This window comes from Anser cygnoides, chromosome 5, assembly GCF_040182565.1.
Source record: "Anser cygnoides isolate HZ-2024a breed goose chromosome 5, Taihu_goose_T2T_genome, whole genome shotgun sequence".
Classification (NCBI taxonomy): domain Eukaryota; kingdom Metazoa; phylum Chordata; class Aves; order Anseriformes; family Anatidae; genus Anser; species Anser cygnoides.
In genome coordinates, this window is record NC_089877.1 from 32,817,307 (window position 1) to 32,837,872 (window position 20,566).

The 20,566-nt window shown below is 46.8% G+C and overlaps 1 protein-coding gene across 8 annotated transcripts in view; it reads right to left on the reverse strand.

Moving 5' to 3' along the window:
- MAPKBP1 (mitogen-activated protein kinase binding protein 1) overlaps nt 1-20,566 on the reverse strand; it is a 93,744-nt gene that overhangs the window by 39,831 nt on the left and 33,347 nt on the right. For all 8 annotated transcript variants that reach the window (XM_066997781.1, XM_066997777.1, XM_066997775.1 and 5 more), the window contains 3 exons: nt 4,843-4,905; nt 4,186-4,243; nt 1,027-1,197 (listed from right to left, as the gene is read on the reverse strand). In XM_066997781.1, the coding sequence (XP_066853882.1) occupies nt 1,027-1,197; nt 4,186-4,243; nt 4,843-4,905 (292 nt within the window). The remainder of the gene's footprint in view (nt 1-1,026; nt 1,198-4,185; nt 4,244-4,842; nt 4,906-20,566) is intronic.

Genomic DNA, 20,566 nt, shown 5'->3' on the forward strand with positions numbered 1-20,566 from the left:
ACAAAGCCACCTGTATGCAGTCCCACACGTGCTGTGCATTATGTTAATCTTCGAGTTTCTACTTTCATTCGCGTAACTTGAAAGAACCAAAAGACTGAGCACTCAATTTCCAACCCTGACACACATGCTTAAAGCATCACCACGCAGGTCAGCTATACAAAATAATAGAAAGGCCAAACTTCAGCTCATGTGGGAGAACTAAATTAAAGCACAGGAAATGTGATGAAGAGGGTAACAAACTAAATAAGCAGACTCATAAGCTACATCACATGAGATTTAACAGATGCACTGAAGTGTGGTTTTTAAAACACATCTTTTAGAGAGGGTTACTGCACCTGAAGAGGTTGCAGGAGCTGACCCAACACATAAATGCTTAGCTTTTACTAATGCAGAAGGCTCCAAGCCTACGTAGCATAAGCCTGCCTACAAATGTGTGTGTGTGGTTTTTTGTTTTGTTTTCAATACAAAAAACACACACTTTAATGTTTTTTAATGGATAAGAGAAAGGCATTATTTCCACACAATGTTGCCTCAACCCAATGGCAGACCGCATGGCCTCCATCATCCTTCTTTAAATTCCCATTCCAAATCATCAAGGATGGAATTGAAGCATTACAGATGCTGACACAACAAAGGCAAAATGAGCCAAGGGCATCCACTACACCAACAAAGAATCCCTGGTTGATGAGAGTTTCCTTCCTCAACCTCGTAAATTAGCTTTCTAACAAACCTCTAAAAAAGCACATGGCTTTGACAAGGTTTCAGAGCCCAGGCTTTTCTGACAGGACAGCAAGATGTCAAGTGTCTCCAAGTCTGGAGAATATCCCCGCACTGAAGTGATTTAGACCATCCCTAAGGGACCATAGCTTTCTCTCACGTCCAAGCTTGTCTGCATCTATGAGTGTCAAAAAAACAAACACAAAAAAGGGCAGAAAGCAAGACAGAACTGAAATAGCTTAATGACAGACTGCCCACTCTTTTTAACTTAACAACTCTGTGGTCCACTCAACCTCCTGAAGAACTTACCTTCCACGACCACACGTTGACAATCATGTCATGCTGGTACCCCACTGACACAATGTACTTGGAGCTGGGCGAGAATGCCACACAGGCCACCCCATACTTGTGCTCTTGGAGCTCGGCCACCTGGGTTCTCTCAGCGACATCCCACACCCGAACAGCCGGCATGTGTCCGCTCTGGAGGGGAGAAGAACACACACAGAACAGGAAACGTAACTCTTGAGGGCAGTTCTGACAGATTCAAGCATACATAAGTGGGGGGGCTTGGAAAAAGATGTCTAGTTGCTGGAATCACAGCAGGGTGAGGTTAGACTCAAGTTCTTTCAAATCTTTAAAGCCCAAGTTGAGGCTGCCAACCTAATGAGCATATGCATTTCAACAGGTGTCTGAAGGCGCTAAGACTACCTCCCTTGCTTTAATCCTTTTCTTACCCTCCTCACAAAACACCCAAAGACTATAACACTACCTTTCATGTACATCCCTGATCTTTGCAAAGGGAATTCATGGCCAGTTTCTGAAAAAGATTACGTGACATTGCATCTCTGGACTCAGTGCAATGAAAGGCATTGGACACAACATGGACATCAGAGATCCCAAACCAGGTCATGATGTGACTGTTCAAGTTAATTATCACGCACCATTTCAGAGAGGCATCTGGGAGACTAACAGCACCATTTCTGTCACAAAGGTAACACATGAATGCATGCTGCCTGAAAGAATATGGGCAAGGTAGTACCAGAGAAAGGCATTGAGAGAATAGATGTCCTTTGTCTTTATGTTTGTTGTCAAAAGAAAGAGAAGCTCATAGACTTCAGAAATGCTAAGTCAGCACCTTTTGCCAGACAATTCATTTTTTTTTTTTAGTTATTTGTTATTCAAGGAAAATAAAACGAAGCAGAAGATGAGCTGAAATGTTGGCCAAGAATGTGCCTGATGAGCAAATCCTACTCAAGAGTCTATCACGATTTCACGTTGTAATGTTGTAATCTGTCAAAACGGTAGCTTGCCCGATAACATTTCCATGGCAACATGGCAAAACAGTACCTTTTCTGATCAGGGTTAAGTCGTTTGACTGTGTGGGAGAGGCAACTCCGAACACAAGAAGGAGAAATCAAATCTTTAGCAACTCAGAACTGTGAATGTTTAATTGTCTTGTCCAAAAGCTTTGCCAAGCAACTGCTTGTAGCCCAGAAAAGTGCTATGGTCAGATTTTGCTGCAGTTAGTGCAGTTCTCCTGCACAGCAGAGCTCAGGTCTGAAGCTGGCTGTCAAGATGCTACAGTGAGCTAAATCAGCTGCTCTTTCAAGCAATTACTGTACTTAAACAAATGCATATGTGTGTATATACATATATATATTTCCTAACATCTTAGCATAAACCTGCGGACCTTAAGAAGTTGAATTCATATTCAATCATATAATAAATGTTCACCAAAAGCAAGCTCTGCGTCATCCCCATGCACGAGCAATTTATGCCTCCATAGGGAGAAAAAAAATTAATTTTCCTTTGTATTGAAATATTCAAAAGACATTTGATGTGCATGGTATGCCAAGGACAAATCTCTGTGCTCTCCTTCCTGAAAAGCCAGTCGTGCAGGAAGCTAAGTTGCTAAGAGGCAGAATTAGCATGAGGCTGCTAAAAGCGAGTTTGACAAAGTGAACTCAGTAAGCATTTCCCTGGGGGACCACCCACAGGACCAAGCAAGAAGAGGCTGCTGACACCGGCAGGGGACACCACTCCACCAAGTTCGAACTCAAATGTCAGGCATGCGGGAGGATACAAAAAGAGAAATGGCCTTACAACAGGGCAAGAGGAGACATGTTTTGCAACAAGGCAAAAAAAAAACAACACATCAACTTTCAAGTATAACTGGAAAAGCTTTTTTTTTTTTTTTTAAATCAAAACTTGCCCTTTGCCCCAGTGAAGTGTCAAACTGGAAAGCTTGGGTTGTCAGTAAGAAAAATATCCACTTCATTTTTCACGTCTTTTTCTACCTCACATGAAAAGAATAGAGCAGCAGAGAGGTACAAAAAAAGAGTTTGTTTTTTTTAATTTATTTACTTATATACACATAAAAGAAAATTACATATAAAATTATAAGGCCTTTTTTTATATACCTTACAACTTCTAGAGGATAAGGAGCAATTAAAAACAAATTACAGTATAAAATCTTGTGCTTTCACTAAAAAGTTAACAACAACAAAATCTCTGATGCTCTGATGGAATATCCATGTTTTTGTTTTTTGTGTGTGCCAAGGCAGCCTCCATCTCAAAACACTACTGTTTCTACTGTTGGCCTAATCCATGCAGGATTCAGGCTAGGGCGCTACCCAGTGGCATGACAGCTGCCATCACAGTGACTGCTCCAGGGACCTCTGGAGTGAACAGCCTCCTTGACAGGGCTGTGATATACTTCTCTGTGGCTGAGGCTCAGGAGGGGACGTGTTTCACACATGCTCACTCCCCATGTCTTACAGAGGCACAGAAACTAATGATAAATTATTATTAATCACACACAAGAGCAAACTGAGCCCAACCATAAGGGGGACAGGCAACATTTCTGTGGATTTCTAACATCCAGCAATTCCAAACTCATGACATACAGTCCATGTTCTGAACTTCTCATGCACAATAGACATGCGGTGGAGTCATCCTTATTCTCCCCCTTAGGCATGTTTGAAAAGAAGTAATTGTCGCCCCCAGCCAAACATACAATGCCAAACCACAGGCACCAGCATCTTTTGTCCCTATTCCTAAAGCTTCAATCCACATGCACTTTTCACTTTTTCCACAACACTGTTCAGTTTCAGCTACTTCCTGAAATCCTGAAGGAACAATGATAAACTCTGTCCAAGATTAAGGACCATCCAAGTACTCTTCACTAGGCTAGAGTAGAGCCATGCTGTGTTCCCTTTCGCTTATTTTCACGCTATCTTCAGGCCACAGAAGCCACCCCAGAAGATCTGTCCCATGAAAACCGATGAAAGAAAGCACACTAAAAAACTGCAAGCAGGAGTCCAGAGCCACCCATAATCCAGCTGGTCCACCCAAAGATACAACATTAAAAGAGATTTCTGTGTAAAGGTAACTCACTGGCTTGATTTTTCTAACACTCTACCATGCTTCAAAATGTGCTGGACAAGGTGTGTCTCCTCTCACACTTACCTCTCCTGTAACCAAATATTTTCCATCTGGAGAGAAAGCAAGTGCTGTAATTGTTTTCCTAAAACAGAGAAAATGACACTGAGAAACATTTCCAACATGTGATTTCATTTCAATACATCATGACTGGGGAGTAGGCTGGGACAAACTGGAAAGAGGCTCAAATCACATGTAATAGCCTGACATAATAGTTTTCTTTTACCAGACGTCTTAACACTTGCCCTGGTGATTCCCTGGTGCTCAAGTCTGTAGCAGCATGCCTACAGCATTGGAAAAACTCCAGAAGTCAAGGTTTATCTTCATATTTATGCCTTTATTCCAGATGCAGGACCATGTCCCAGTCCTGGCTCCAATAATGAGGAAATAGTTTCAGGTAAAAAAAAAAAATCATACAGATACCATGGAGTTCTTGCAAGACTCCCTCCATGTCATGCCTGCAAAAGTTCCTCATGAGGCCACAACATTTCTGAGCTGTTGCCTCATCAATAACAGCACCCCACATTAGAAGGAGCTAGAGTCGAGCCAGCAGGCAGCCTCTCCCCAAGGCAACCCTCACTGAAAGGGGATTTAGCCGGAGCAACAACTCCCACTTTGTTCAAGCCATAAAAACCTTGAAATTCATCTCCCACAGAAAGCAAGCCAGCTTGAAACTTCACTCACCTGGAACTGTTCAGAATATGGTGTTGCTTATTTTTTCTGGGGTTGAACAGCACAACAACACACCTAGATGGAGGAAACAGAAGAACAACATAAGTATTTGTATAAAGAAAAAAAAAAGCCATCCTTGCTGGCAGAGCAGCAGCATAAGCAGCCCAAAAAAGCTGTTCCATACCCCAGCCTTATAGGCTGAGCTGTGCTTAACTGGGAAATGCAAAGGGAGAATTGCACGTCTCTCCCATGTTGAGGTATACCGTGTGCTAGTATCACAAATAATTGTCTCTTGCATCTGTGAGCCCTGAGTCTCTGATTGTTCAAACTGTACAGAAAGATTAGTCATGAAAGTCTATGCAATGGCCCTGATGGGCAGGTTCCCTGCCATAAACATGACCCTATGTACTGAGCACCAAACCATCGCGTCTAGACCAGAGCAAGAATGTCAGGACGAAGGAAAGAGGTCCTCTTTCAGAAAAGCTCAGGGTTGGGATGAGGAGCTGTACCTTGTCCATAACAAGAGGACAGAAAGCTGTTGAGTATAGCATGAGAGGTGGCTGGCCAGTTAAGAAGTGAAAAACTATGATGTCAAAACCTATTGACCTGAGGGACATATCTGAATAAACAACTTGCTTAGGGGCTCTGCAGAAATAACTATTACTTGCTTCTGCAGCTCATCTGAAACTCCTGGTAAGCAATATAATCACCTCCATCAGGAGCTAACCACTCGCTGGCTGGGAGGGGCATGAAGGAGAAGAGGCTCCTCTTCCCCACAGATCTTTCCAATAGCTTGTTGCCTTGGTGTCTCAGCCCACCACAAGCAGCCTGGAGTATTCCCAGGCCCTGCATCTTCCCCACTCTCCACAAACACTTAACACAATTTCAAAAATCCTCACGTAACAGCATTTGTCTTGTCTTGTAGAAGAGAGCAGTAGCCAGTGGATATGAAAAAAAAAACAAAACACCCCCACCCAAGGCCCTTCCTGCTCTCGCCTGAAAGCATAAAAGGAAGGGAAAATTGGCCTCAGGCAGAACAGCAATTGCTCTAATGACTTGGTGCCCTATCTCTCACTTCACCTCTAAAATAGAAATCGTGGGTTTTGTCTCTCGCTCTGTATGTGCACACTGCCAGAGCTCGGAGGCCCGGCTCCTCCTCCCGCAGCTGTGCCAGCAGAGCACTGAAGGATGCCCCGGCCCCGCTGCCAGCAGCCCTCACTGCTGGGGACTTCACTCACGTCACCGTCACGCTGGGGCTCACCCACGACGTGTGCCAGGCCACAGACACCAGTCACAGGAAAAACACAGGAGGGAGAAGTTGTAGAGCTGGCCTGAAGCAGCCAAGCAGAAAGGCAAAAGCTGAGCCATCGCAGGAGCCAACTTTTGACGCAGGCTGCGAACCCGTGCCCTGGGCAGCACGGCGCTGCGCTCGCCAACACCGGGTCCTCCTGGCCCCTCTCTGTGCTCCCAGCAGCGGTCAGGGCGAGCAGTGCTGCAGGCACGGCTCGGGTTTGACAGGGCCTCACCTGGGCTGGCAGGTGTGCATTTTGAGAGGGAAAAGAGAAGAGGAAGGAGGACTGACACACCAAGGCCTTGAGCTCAGAACCCTTGAGCTGCCACACTCCAGTACCATCACTAGCTCAAAGCAGACACTGTCAGAGGGTACCAAAGCTTTAACCTCCACAGCACCAACCAGTCACAAGAAATGCCCCCCAGTCAGACTATTCTACATTTCCACCCATGCCTCACACAAAAGGCCAAGGTCACAAAAGCACCAAACTTTCCTAACGGTTAAGTCAGACAGCCATGACCAGAGACACAATCCTGTGGAAGAGCAGTGAAAGTGTAAATAAGGAGCCCATTCAGACTGGGATTGAGCCTTCCACGCTTTTCACCCCGGAGAACCAAACTCGGAAGTTTCAAGTCAAAGCTATGCTATTTATTTCTGAAGGATTAGTGTAAAGAAGCAGGTGGTTTGTGATCCATTAACAAGTCAGGGGAGGTTAAGCCTTGCAAATCACAAGATATGAAATAGGAAGTTAGCAGATGTGAGAATCCATCTAATCCCAAGCCTTCAGCTAAGCAGAAAAGCAAAGTAAAACTCCATTCTGTGAAGTTGGATAGGTTTAATGGACAAAAATCCTGCTGGGTTATGACAGTGATGAATTTTGCTCACAATAAGCTTCAAAGAAAGCATTAGAAAGAATCAAGGAAAAGACACAACATCCTGACAAATACCTTCCTATGCATCCTGCACAGAAAAAAGACTTCACAGAAGTGAACACAGTCTAAAAACACAGGAAAGATGCAAAAAACAAGCCACAGTCTTCAAACCAGGCAAGCAAACAAACCACTTCCTAGAATAGTATAGTGAAACACTAAGGGCTTTGCCCTTAGTAACTTACACAGCAGAGCCTTTGACCACTTACAATCATGAGTTTTAGCTTGAATGTGCTCCAGAGCTGGCTGTCTCCCTGCCAGGCTGCCTTCCTGCAGGCTTCCTTGCCCCTTCTTACCCCACAGAGAAGACCAGGCCCCACAGGGGAGGCGAGGGCCCCCCAGCTCACACACGAACTGACAAAGCACTCCAGCAGCCACGCAGGCTCAAGTCCCACAGCAGCAGGCACAGACATGGATATTTTAACTCTGTCTTAACACACCTATGTCAGATTCACTGAGTCAGACTCATAATGAACAAACACTATCTGGAGGGGAAATAGAAAAACTCAGTGTCTCCTTACTAGACTGCAAGCATTGATTTATGCCACAAAAAGGTCACTTTAACCCATATTTTTACAGAAACAAGTTTGCAAGTGGTTATATTGAGTTGTAAACCACATTTGCTAATTGATTATGGCCTTGTATACCAATAAAGTTATTTGGCTAGGCTAAACTAGTCTTTTCAACTTGCTTTCTTAAATGAGCTGCTACCCAACAACAGCTACCCCACTGCTCTGCTGGTTTTCCACCATCACCCTCCTGTCTGCCATGCACAGGGGCAATGACGACTCCGGGCAGCTCCAAGAGTACCTTATTCAGCAGGATGGCAGCCAGGAGCCACACATCCCACGGCAGGGCACAGGCACTGTTCTGGGAGTCAGCAGCACCTGACTTGGAAAACTGGCTCCCTCTCAAAATGCACGGGAAGGTGTGTAGTCATGGAGACCACATCTCAAAGAGCAGAAGTTAACTAGTTTCACCATTTTAACCACTTCTGAGTGTTCAGGGTGACCTCAGTGCCTGCTCAGACACTTGCAGCTCAGCTCGGCATGGCCCCGGCGCAGCTCCTCCACCCCACGCAGCCAGCAAGTCATTCTTCAGCAGAACCCGCAGCAGCTCTCCAGACAAGGTAGCTCAGAGCCCATGGGGATGCTGGGTGTGCTGTTTTAACAAGGTAAATTGGTCTAGCAAAATACAGGGAATGCAGACGAGGAATGGTCAGATCTCTGACCCACCTATTCAATGCTTCTTCCGACTTCATTATGGCTACCAAGCCCTCAGGAGACTCAAAGTACCTACTCCTTTCTGTTTATATTGGCTTTAATCTTAGTTAAAATAATAAAAATAATTACCATGGAAAATTGCATATAAGAGCATACACCCATCTATCCGCCCTACACTTTTGTCTGCTGCTTTATAGGACCGCATTCAGCATTTTACAGCCAGAGGGGTGGAAAGGACGCAAGGGATGAGAGCACTCAGCTTTTTGTTACTAGCCTCCCACTGTGGATGCAGACCAAGCAAAGTACTTCAGACATGCACTGTATAATGGTCACATCACCTCTCTGCCCGCCCCACCCCTTCCCCAAACTGAAGCTGTCAAAACAAACTCAAGTTCTCAAGGCACTTTTGTCTGAAGAGAACTTTTTCAATGCTAGTGCCAACATGAAAACTAACACCAGCTTCAAAAGCACCTCACATGGGACCTACAAACACCACTGACCTAGTGCAGTCGAGCTGTTTAGAAGGTCAGCATTGTTAGCAACCTTGTTTCAGCACAAACTCTACCTTCTCTGCAGCTGCAGGCAGGGCTCGATGACATCAGCATCTTTTCATCCATGAATACATCCTGATTTCCAAGACATTTACAGAAAATATTCACTGCCATACGGATTACTGCTGTACAAACCGTCTATCAGCCAGCTGAGATCAAGTGTCTTGTTTGTTCGCATGCTGGTTCCTGCAGGGGCCATTGGCAATTGCACACATATTTAAGGAATTATTTCTAGGTCTATGATGTCACCCACAACCTTCAAGCAACACCTTCCTGATGCAAGCAGCTTTTAAAGACAAATTGGCTGTGGATTCCCTCCCAGGTCTCCTCTTCCCCGTGGGGCACCCAGGTAACTTCAAACACAAACAAAGGACAGAATCGGCTGTCACAGCTACGTCAAGGATTTTTGCAGACAGCTCCATCACGGAGCCCATGTGGGTCAGGCAGCAAGGAAGCAGGGAAAGGCCCCTGGCAGAGTTTTCCAAACCTCCGTGAAGGCGCAGCCCTATCTTGCACACGCACAACTGTGCACCATATATGCAGATAAAAAGCTGGTGTTGTTTCAAAGGGGGAAAAGAGGAGGGGAAGGAGTGTCCAAACAGTTCCCATTGGCTCCTGCAAAAGGAAAAAAAGCCCAAAGTATAAAAAAGAAGCAATTTCCCTAAGCTAAATATAGGAGCAGGAATGGAGAGGAATCGGACGTCAGTATCACATTTACATGAAGCATCTGACTCACTAAGTCAGCAGCAGCAGATCACCCCGTGCCCCCCCCTTTTACTTCTGCCTCTCCTCCTACCAGCTTCACTCCTGTTGTTCCCCAGATCCTAGTTCCTGAACATTTCCTCACTGTCCTCCTTGCACATCCCTCCAGTCTCAGCTGCCTTCCTCCACCCACTTTCTTCCTCACCCTTCTTCAGCAAGCTAATATCAAACAGATCTCTGCACAAGTCAGTTTTCTCCGTCCCTTCCCTCTGCAGGACACCCACCCCTCCAGGAAAATGAGAAGTCAGCAACTGTATTCCTTTCCCAAGTTATCCATCAACCAGCATTGCCCTATCTTGCAGGATGCGGGACCAGAGGCCGAGTTCACAGGTCCAATCCTCCCCTCCTAAATGTATATAGCTTATGCTGGAAAGAGAATGTTGTATGGAGGAAAGAAAACTCCATTAAGATGCCCAAACCAATTTTGGCTACCCCTCCCCCCCAATAGTTTCCTTTCATGCTGCTGCAAGGATAAATGAAAAGAGCAAACAGTCCCATCCCTTCAAAATTAGTCCATTTCTCACTTTCTGGCTCATACTCTGCTCTCTTCCCCAGACCCGGAGCTATTCAAATGAGACTGCAACAGCTTCCTACGCACAAAATGCATGAAAAAGAAAAAAGGCATTGATAAGAACAAAATCTTTTTTACACTGCACTGGTTGCCAAGGGAAGCTTGATCAGAGTGAAGCAGCGTCTACAAAAGCTGGTGTTAATTTTCTGTGTTGCAATTCTTCCTGCCAAAAAGCTTCTTTAATTCGTAGCCAGTACTGGGAGTGGGTTAACAGCGATGAGAGAGGATGTGCACGTTGACTATGTAACTGAATAGGTATTTTCATGCAAGCTATATTAATGAAATGCATTCTGAGAAGAAAGGCGTATCTGTTGAGACGTTAAGAGTTGGGTATCGTTGCCTGAGAATAAAAGGCTTCAGAGCTCCCTGCACCAAACCATGACCAAGAAGACCGGAAGAACGGCAGTTAGAGATGCAGAGAAATTCATGCTTCAGAAACAAACACAGGCTACTGGAAAGACACAACTGCTGAACAAGAAACCCACTTAAAAAAAAAAAAAAAGTCATCCATACATGTAAGCATTGCTAGGCTAAGAGAGTAGAAATTTCTGGTTGCCAACCTGGGACATATCTGTTTTGCTAAAAAGGCTGGGTGGCACCCCAAACCTGCAGGACTGGGAACTAAAATGCAGCACAAAAAAGGCTCTGCTCCAAAAAACACAAGAATGGCCACACCAGATCAAACTCAGGTCCAGTATCTTGCCTCCAACAGCAGCCAAAAGCACAGGCCTAGGGAAGAACACAGCAGATTGTAAAGATACTTTCCAGACTGCTCTTCCAACCTCCAAGAATTTGGCAGTCAGAGCTATCTTAAGCCAGTGGGAGAAAGATTCTTGGTTTTGACCCATCTACCAGCAACAGCACAGCCTCAGCCAAACTGAGTTTTAGCCAGCTAGCTCCCACCTGCACAAGTCTCTCGTGTATTTAGACCAACCCATAAAAATGTAGAGCTTTGTGCCTTCAGGCCTCTCCTCATCAAAATCTCTGACAAAAATGGGAGAAATCACAGGGGGAGCCTGCAAAACAGCATTGGTCCCCACAGCTTCCCCTGCCACACAGACACCACAGGGCATTTCTCTCCACAGGTCTTCTCCATCACACGTAATGGAAGCAGGAAATCCGATGAAAACCTGGTTGCACCCACACATAGAGAGGGAAAGCAACACAATAAATTCAGCCTAGAAGGTAGAGCAGAACTGACAAGAAGGATTTGTAGAAATAACCCTCAAAGGGACAAAGGCAGCCTCTGCTCCCCTGCCACCCAGCCCCTCCTGAACTCACACCAGTCATTACTGATAGCCCAGTCTGGACTCGTCTGAGGGAACACAAGATGAAGGAGCCTAATGACCTCTCTGCCCAGTGCCACCGCCTTTGCATAACCACAGGACAGTGCTCTGATTGCTGCCCTCAGCCGAGGCAGGGTAACACCGGTGCCAGCTCACTTCCCAGTCATCCTCCAATGCACTGAGAAGAGCAAAGCATGCAAGAGGACAACTGCTGCATCCCCAACTATGGCAGCCTCAAAATGCTCCTCCCAAAAACCTGTGCCTATGGGATCTGCTGGCCTCCATAGAAAGAGGCCACGGGGGGACAGGGCTTGGTGCTCCTGACTTCCACAACGCCAGTGCAGGTTCCTGCTGTGCATGGTGAACCACTTCCACTGGCAGCTCTCTGCAGCCCCTTTACATCTACCAGGCTGTTTCTTTAAAACAACCAGCTGCGTGTCTGGCCTTAAGCTGCAGGTGGCAGGAAACAGATACACAGATTTGAAAAGATACCCAAGATACTGTAAAATAAGATGTCCCAAACCTCAGTGCATAAGTGGATGAAAAGATCTAATACGGAGGAGAGGTTGTGAGTGTTTGCCAATCCAGGCCCCTCTTATTCCATAAAAAAGACAGCGCTGAAGTTTCAGCTCTAACAAGAACACAGAGGAAAACCTGGAGGGCTGAAGGAGTCCTGCCTGCCTCATACCAGTGAGGACACTGCCTGTCATACGCAGTGGCCACTGTTATTTCCAACTGGTCCTACTGATCTCTCTTCAATGTATCCTCATCCCCTTGGAACAAAACTCCAATGCTAGGTTATTTCAAGGTATTTTTTAAGGGGCAGGGTGGAAGGAGGAAGAGTTTTAAGACTGGCAACCCTTCTAACACTGGCCAAGCATAAGCACAGGATGATGATTCAGGACAACAAAGCCAGGCTCCGCACTTCACACAAAATGGATGCACGGAAACAATGGATGCCCAGGTCCTGCCTCCCTTGTATAAGCCACATTCAACTCCCCAACAGCCATGCTGGAGCCAGAGACACAACAACAGTGCTCTCAGGAGGGTGACGGCTTTCTGCAGCACTGCACAACGAGGAGGCACCTCTCATGGTGGGCAGAGCTGGGCCACGTGGCCACTGTGAAAGATCTGGACAAGAAACATGTGGGGGGGAAACAGAGGGGTGAAACAAGCTCAGAGGAAAACCTAAACTAAGTCTAAAGCAGCGTACTAACCAGGAATTGTTAGAGTTGCAAGGAAGATGAAAATGACTCAAATTAATTGTTGTGGCTCACGGCTGCCTAGTCACCAGTGATTCAGCAGGAACTTCAGCTTCAAAACATCCTCGTTCCCTTCAGTGCTCCAAAGCCAGGAGAGGAAGAAAAACCTCCTGGATTAGAATTGTGCTGCTTAGGAACCTGGATAAAACCCTCTTCCAGCAGGCCTGAGGACAGGCCACCTCCTCTGCGGAACACCCCCTCTCCTCCTCCAGCCCGTAGCAGTGGGAGGCGGAACAACAAAGCCAGGCAAAGCAGCAGCCACACGTACGCACACTGAATTGTGTGTCAGCCTGAACATCTGAGCAGCTTCAAAGGACATACGGCATACATGACACATGCATGTGCACCAATACATACACCTTCACGCATACATACGTGTATATATACGCGTGGCTCATGACTGACTATATAAAATACTGAGTCCACATTCCTCCTTCTCCCTCCAAAACCACTCACTTCCCTTCAGGCGGGCAAGCGATGCCAGCAATACACCTACATGAACTTTTAAATCGACTGGGCTGGGAGTAGGAGTTGCAGAACTGTGTTTTATTTCAGTGCTCTTGGCAAACACCCACTGAACATTGCAAAGCAGCAGCAGCCCTGGGGGCTAGAGCAATGAGCAACTGATGACAGGAAGGCTAGAGGAATAAAAGGCTCACTGAGACAGTTCATGACAAGGAATTGTGCTGACCAGTTAGGCAGGAGAGACTGAGAAGCAGTAGAAAATGGAGCCTTGAGCAGAACCTGACTGGTCTCAGGTGCTACTAAGATGATTGAAGCAAAAAAACAGAACACGGCTGCAGACCTGAGGAGCTTTCACCAGGGCAGTGAATGTAACTTTTTCCAGGATGGATGCTCTGGAATCACAGCATGCTGAGGTGTTGTTCATTTTGAGAAAGGGCTTGTCTCCATACACTGAGGACTTCTCCCAGAGTTATGGCTGACATAGGCACGTCAACAAGCAGAAGAGAACATCTCTCAGTCCTTACAGAGCAGCCGAGACACCTGCTTCAGGGATCTCCTGCTCCCCAGCCATGCTCCACCCCTCCCTCCTCTAACTCCCAAGAGCCAGTTCCTCTTCCACCAGCAGCTGGCCCACAGCCCCAGACTTGTCTTCCATAGCACAAGTGAAAAACCCGAGCTGCCAAAACCCCTGTGTTTGGGGGAGGAGGATGAACAGCAAGAAGCTGCAAACAATGTAGCCCTGTAACATGGTATTGCCATTCTCAGCAACAGGCTGTGGGCTTTGTACTGAGCCTGAAAGCCCTCAGGCCTGTGGGGCTTGCTCTGTCTGAACTTTTCTTGACCTGCCTATAGCTTTGTTTCACTTGGGTTAGCTGTGACAGCAGTTTCTCTAACTGGCCAGGTGTCTGTGGCTCATTTGTTTTACTTCTGTTTACCTTTGTGTGATACAGCCACGGTTTTATATAAATAACAGTAACAAGCAGATACTTTATGTAGAATGTGGTATTTACAACCAACACAGTGATGTAGTGGAGAGAAACGCAGGCACGGTGTGATAGCAGAGGCCTTGAGAAGCAGAGAGGCGACGCTGCACAGAGCAGTAGAGGCGTGGGGTGATAAGAGGTGAGGTACGTGCTTGGCAGCAGAGACCCCACGGCTCTGGGCAACTCACCCACGGTCAGAGAAAGTAATACAGACCTGGAGCTGGACAAAACTGGAGTAACAAAGAAACAATACCTAACATGCATAAAAGACACCATACAAAGTGAATTCAGAAGTAACATGGAGCTGCAGACCAGCTAGGAAACAGAAAGGTGTAAAAGCATGTTAGCAAGTTTTTTAATAAAGTCACCTCAAACGGACCCTGAAGTGACGAAGAAGCAGGCAGCCACATCCACATCACATTCCTCCCTGTGAAGGACTACACAGGCTGAACACTTACGGTTTTACCCTCTAGCTACTGCCTTTGAAGATCCAGAGGAAGAACACAAGGGTGAGCATAACGCCATGCACAAGGGACAGAAATGAAGAAATGTGTTGCAGTTTTAGTTGTATTATCCCCATTACTCAGACTTTCTGTATAGAAGTATTCTAACGTGTTATTATTCTCTTTTTAACGTAACAGTGGTAGATTAATACTGGTTCCTGAATCACAGTTCTGAGATTTCAGTTATATTAACAATAAATTATTGCCTTTCTGATATATACGTGCGCACACATGTATATAAGGGGTGTTTCCTCTTTGTCACGCTCAAAATGCTTACAGGCAAAGTCCAAAGGCAATGCCTGGGAGAAGAGGAAAGAAAATGCACAGATCTAGGGGAAGAGGAAACAGTCAAAGACAAGAGAAGAAAAGAAGAAACTTTTATTTTGTTTTTAATAAAAAACAAATAGTCATTCAGAGGGGAAGACAAGAACGACACAGATATAGAAAAGCATAGTTTACAAGAAAATTACTGCAGAATCATGAAATCGGCCAGCAAGCTGTGAGCCGATTCAGCTCTCCAGCCCAACTGAGAAAGGCTGGGAGCTCCCCCCGAGGCACCCTCCTGGGAGCGAGCAGCTCCCTGAAAAGATGCACAGCCCCAGCTGGGATTACACAAGAACATTGAGATTTACACTTCAGGTCTGCGCTGACTTCCCTGTAAGTGCAGTTCCTACCATGCCACAAAGCCTTGAAAGCTGAAGTTTCTTCCTTTTAAAACCGAGTCGCAGAGGAAAACCACATCCCACTTGCAAACAACTGGCCAACACCTCTGTTTCCAGCAGCAAGTGCAGCCAGAGGATTCCCTCACCACACCAGAGCAGCTCCTGGGCACCACGGAGAAAGCTCTATGCATCAAACTCATCAGCTGGGGCAGATGAACGTGGCAGCTCGTGGCAGGTGCCTCGGGGCTGTAATTGTTTTACCGCTAGCAGTCAGCGTAGCCGATATTACAGTGACATCAATCACGAGAGCAAAACAAGGAGTAATGCGATTTAACTCCGCCTGGTCTCATCTAATTAACCCTCCGGAAGAAGCAACCAGCAGCAGGGCTGTCTCGCAGCCCCCTCCCCACAGCCATTGTCCCCCTGCGAGGAGGCTCGGGCAGGCAGCAGGCAGCAATGCGCTGTGGCAGGCCCCTGGGGCGGCCAACAACCCAGTGCTGCTCTCGCCTGCATTCCTGAGCAGACACAGCAAAAGCTCCGCTGTGGCAGAGAAACTGGAGCAGCTTTTCCCTCTGAATGCTTCGGTAAGCATAATTCCTGCAGTATCTACATAAGAGCGTCGGAGACGAAACAACCCCGCTTCTTTGACAGCGTGGCGTTAAGGAATTGCCTGCTCCCAGCAGTCAGCTGCTGCTAGCCTCATCTCGGCGTCCTTGGGCAGAAGGCTGCCAGGCACAGCAAAACGGCAAGGGAGCCTCCTGCCAACTCTGCCCGCTCCAGAGCCCTCCAAGCCCAGGCTGGCTGCTGCTGGAAGAGGGGGCACGAGAAGCTTGCTGGGACCCATGCTCCAAGGCCCAAAAGCTCAGAGCTCTGTCCGGCTCTGCCCCAGCAGTGTGGCTTCCCCAAGCAGGAACAGCTCGGATGTTCTCAGCTTGGCAAAACTCAGTTCTGCCTACATGGTGTTTTGTAGGAGCCCTGTGACATCTGTGGCTTTAATGGAGGATGAACATTCACCTCTGCTTTGCCTGTAGCTCGGATAATATAGAGTACTTTAACTGCACTCAGATTTTTTTTCAGAATAGCTAATGAGCAGTAGTTGTCATAAGACCTGAAAAGACAACTTTCCTGGAAGGAGAAACAACCATAATACGATCCCTCTGCTTTCTCATACACCTCTCCCTCATCACAGAAACGTGGCACGGTTGGAGTGCATGGAGCATTGGGTCAGCACTGTCAAAGCATGCTGACCAACACTGGGATTTGGACAAGGAATCAGCTGATGCCAGCCCTGCCAGGCCCTGGCCGCCAGCAGAAGCAGCAGGCAGTGCCCGGAGCAGGCTGGGGCACTGGGCACACGCTGCGGGGTGCAGCCGCCAGCGCTGGCCCACGGGGAGTGCCAGGTCCCGTGTCTGGTTCCTAAGCAATACTCACTGCACTCGTGGGCATGCTCACGATTAACAAAATACACCACTTCTTGGCACTTCTTAGCCATCCTGTCGAGCAGGATGCTGCTTCACCTTTAACTTGTTGCCTTTCTGACATGGCTGAAACCTGAGACTATCCCCAGTGCCAGGTCTTCCAGGAAGAGGGAAACGAGCGTCTCCCCCTTGTTCACACCTGCCGACGGGGTATGTACTTTGGACTCCATGTACTTCTTTCAAGTTAAACTCCACAATTTGTGTAAAGGTTGCCAGGAGACACAGAGCTTGTTTTGAGATTCTTAGAGAGGGTGGAGCTCAGCCGAGGCGGTTGGTATCTCATTTTCATCCCAGACTTCGCCGTTCAGTCCCCATTCCCCCCCCTCGCTCTTATGCAAGCTTAGGACTTGGCTCACAAGCCCGTCCTGTTGCCGCACCAAGGCAGTGGTTGCTGGGAGGTTGGGCTGCTCTAGGGGCATGGAGCAGGTAGGGAGGCACGCAGGTTGCTACCTGCAGGCACAAGGCTCTCAGCCTGCCCCCTCCTTTCTCAGGACACAGCCAACCCCAGGGGCTTGCAGGGCATCGAGCTGAGAAAAGGCCTGCGTGTTCCCAAATAGCCAAGCTTTGCAACTGCTCCTCTTCCCTATCCCAAGGACACGCAATAGATTGCCAAATCAGTCAAAGCTTCCCACTTGCAGAGCTCTACCAGAGCATACAGCGCTGTTTTTAAATAAAGCAGGCATGTTTGTTCTCTCACCGCAATTTCTTTGTGCATAAACTGTGAATGACCCTCACTATGGGACTGCTTGGTTAATGAGATCAAAGCACAAAGCAACAAACTGGCCAACCACAGGGGATTAATTTCTAGCTTGCCTCCCAGTTTAGAATTCAAATGTAATTGGCACATTTTGGTACACAGTGAAAGAGTGAGGACAACCAATGTTTCTGTTGATAAATAAGGGAGGCTGAAGTCAGCTATGAAAAATAAAATCATTAAAGAGCAGCTGTTGTAGCTACTCTGACAGGCACGATAACACTCTTATGTTGAGGGGACACTAACATTTACCCTGGAACTAAGATGGATGCAGGAGCAAATATGTATTATATAGTTCTCCTTGATACAGTGTGTCAGGCAGCCTGCACAGCAGCAAACCCACAGGACTCCTCCACGCTGCCCTACCTTTCCCTGCTCACAGCCTCTGGAATCCAGCACAGGAAAACTTCAAGGGCAGTTAAGTGCTTTTTCTTTGTCACAAGAATTTTCATTGCAGTCTTGCAAAGATAAAAGCGTTCCCACTTCCCTTCTCTCACTTTCTTCATCACTAGCATTTTTGGCAGCAGCCAGAACCCACATTCTAACATAAACTTTCTTCAGGGTTCAGCTAACACTTCTGGCCCCCCAACAGAGGCATGGGGCTGAAGCTCCCCACCCAGACTTATCCCACCCATGCTACCCACCTTTACCTAGGGCTAGCTCACACCACCGCAGCATCATGCACAGAAAAAAAAAAACCTCCCCAGGATTTTCCCCTCCCCAGGATTTCCGTCACTGGACGTGAGAGTACATTCATGCTGTGATTTTTTTTATTTTTATTTTTAATAATCAAAGAAATGGCAAGTAAAAACGCTCTGATGCTCTGTGATGGTGGGAGAAGTAAGGTAAGGACTGTTGCACAGTACAGCATCTTTTAGTCATCTGTTTAATACCCAGCTCCTAATACCTACAGCTCCCTAAAGGAGGAAAAAAAGTTACTTTTATTTTTAGAAAAAGGTGCAAGCCTGCCCCCAACCTCTAATTTTCAAGGCAAGGAGGAGGAGGAGAAGGAATTAAGAGTTACCAGCTCAGCTCAAAGCAGGGTTGCCTACCAGGGGCAAGGAAGTGTTCACAGACAATTTATTTGGGGAAAATGTAGCTGCTCCTGCTCCTTCACTCCCTCCCCAGAGAATTGCTGGTGAATGAATGAGAAACATATCCCAACCCAAAGAGTTCCATTACAGCCAGACCATTCTCTCAGAAATAAAATCTATATTCGGTCTAAACATCAAAAACTATCTGGCAACCCTAACAGGTGAAGGTTTCCTATTAGGGCTTTTAGGGTTTTGGTTTGGATTGTTTGTGCGTGGTTGGTGAAACCTCTGCTACCAAGAGTCACCAGACTTCAGCTATTGAGTCCCTGAGCCTAGTGAGCGTGGGTATCGCTGGTCAGCAGGGAGGTTCCTCCCACTGAAAGCACTGCAAGAAGAAGGGCAGATTGCTGCTCTCTCAGCACTTCAGGAGTTCCTGTAGCCACATAGGAATGTAAGCAGCATGGATGTATGCTGCGCTGAGCACAGCTGCACGCTGCAAGCCCTTGCTGGTGCCTGGCAGAAAGGAGGAAGCATGTAAACACAGATAAGCACAGGCTCACCCCGACAGGACGGGAGCAGAGTTGATGTGCAAAGGGAACACTTCAGAAGAAAAGATTTGTAGCACATGGCTTCTGTGCAAGGACAGGGATAAGCAGGCGTGTTGGTACCTGGCAGCTTGAGGGAGGATGCCATACCAGAACTACTGCTGCCAGAGCCTCGAATAGTAACTGGGACAGTGTCACATTTCAGCTCTGTTTGTCCTGAGGCTCTAACAGCTGGCTTTTTGGTGCACGTGACAGAATAGCGATCCAGCTTGTGGTAACTGGAAGGTTAGACTACTGTATGGTACTTTGGAGAAATACCCTTTCCCTCCAAGGGGTAATTATGATAGAGAGATTTAAGAGGTAAACCGTATTCCTGTTTCATCACTCTGAAGGATCTGCTGTTACTGGGGAAGGGAGGGAGGGAGGGAGGGGTTTGCCCACTTTTTGGATGCTTTCAGGACACTGAAACTTCATGGTATTCACTTTTGGCACAGAAAAAAATTGTGTTGTTTGGTTGTAAAGGCCCAACTCAAACCCAGCTGCAGTCACAGCTCTTCAGTTCAAGTTATTTTTAACAATCTAAACAAAGGGGATTTTCTTATCTTCCTCTCTGGGTCCACAAGCACAACTGTGCCAGCTGGAAAAGTCTCCCCATATGGCATGTGCAACCACAGTATCCTCATAGAAGAAGTGCATTAACAACAGCCCAGATTCCCGGGAAACAGGGAGGAGGAAAAAGGTCTAACCCTTGGAAGATGACTCTACCATTTTTAAAAGGACAAAATAAGCTGCCTCTGGTGTGGTAAAAGCAGATGAAATCTGCCTTGAACCACAGACTTCTGCTCGTTTTCGGGTAGGTTTCTATAATTTTTACAATACTGCAGGATCCTCCTTTAGAAGTGAACATACAACGGCAGCTCAGAAATTCTTCAGAAGTCTGAGTGAAGTAAAATTGAAGGAGCCAACACCAGCAGAACTGCATTTATCTACTGGCCATCCAGCAGTTCGAGTATCTTAGTGTCCCTGTACCTACCCCAAGCTGCACACGGGATAGGGTTCAATGACATTACCATTTACACTAGGGAAAAATGAGTGAAGAGCTGTACCTGCACAAAGCTGCAGAGCTTTGCACAAACTGCACGCATATGAAGAGGTACAAAGGGTCCATAAAGAAGCGGATTCCTTCTGTGCACCTCTAGCTTTCTACAGCCCACTGCTATTGAAGCATCCAAGCAAAGTGATCTGTTAGTTAAGAAAAAATATGCTCTGAAGAAAGGCAGGAATGCTTGTCACCTTAGGATTTCATTGTTCCATGCAGCCACCAATTCTAACCTGGCCACGATGTTCGTAAGTCTTGAAAAGATCCCAATTCAAAACAGAATTTCGCCGTGGTCACCAGCAGTCCTCTACTAGATCTGCCCCTCACAATTCATTCCG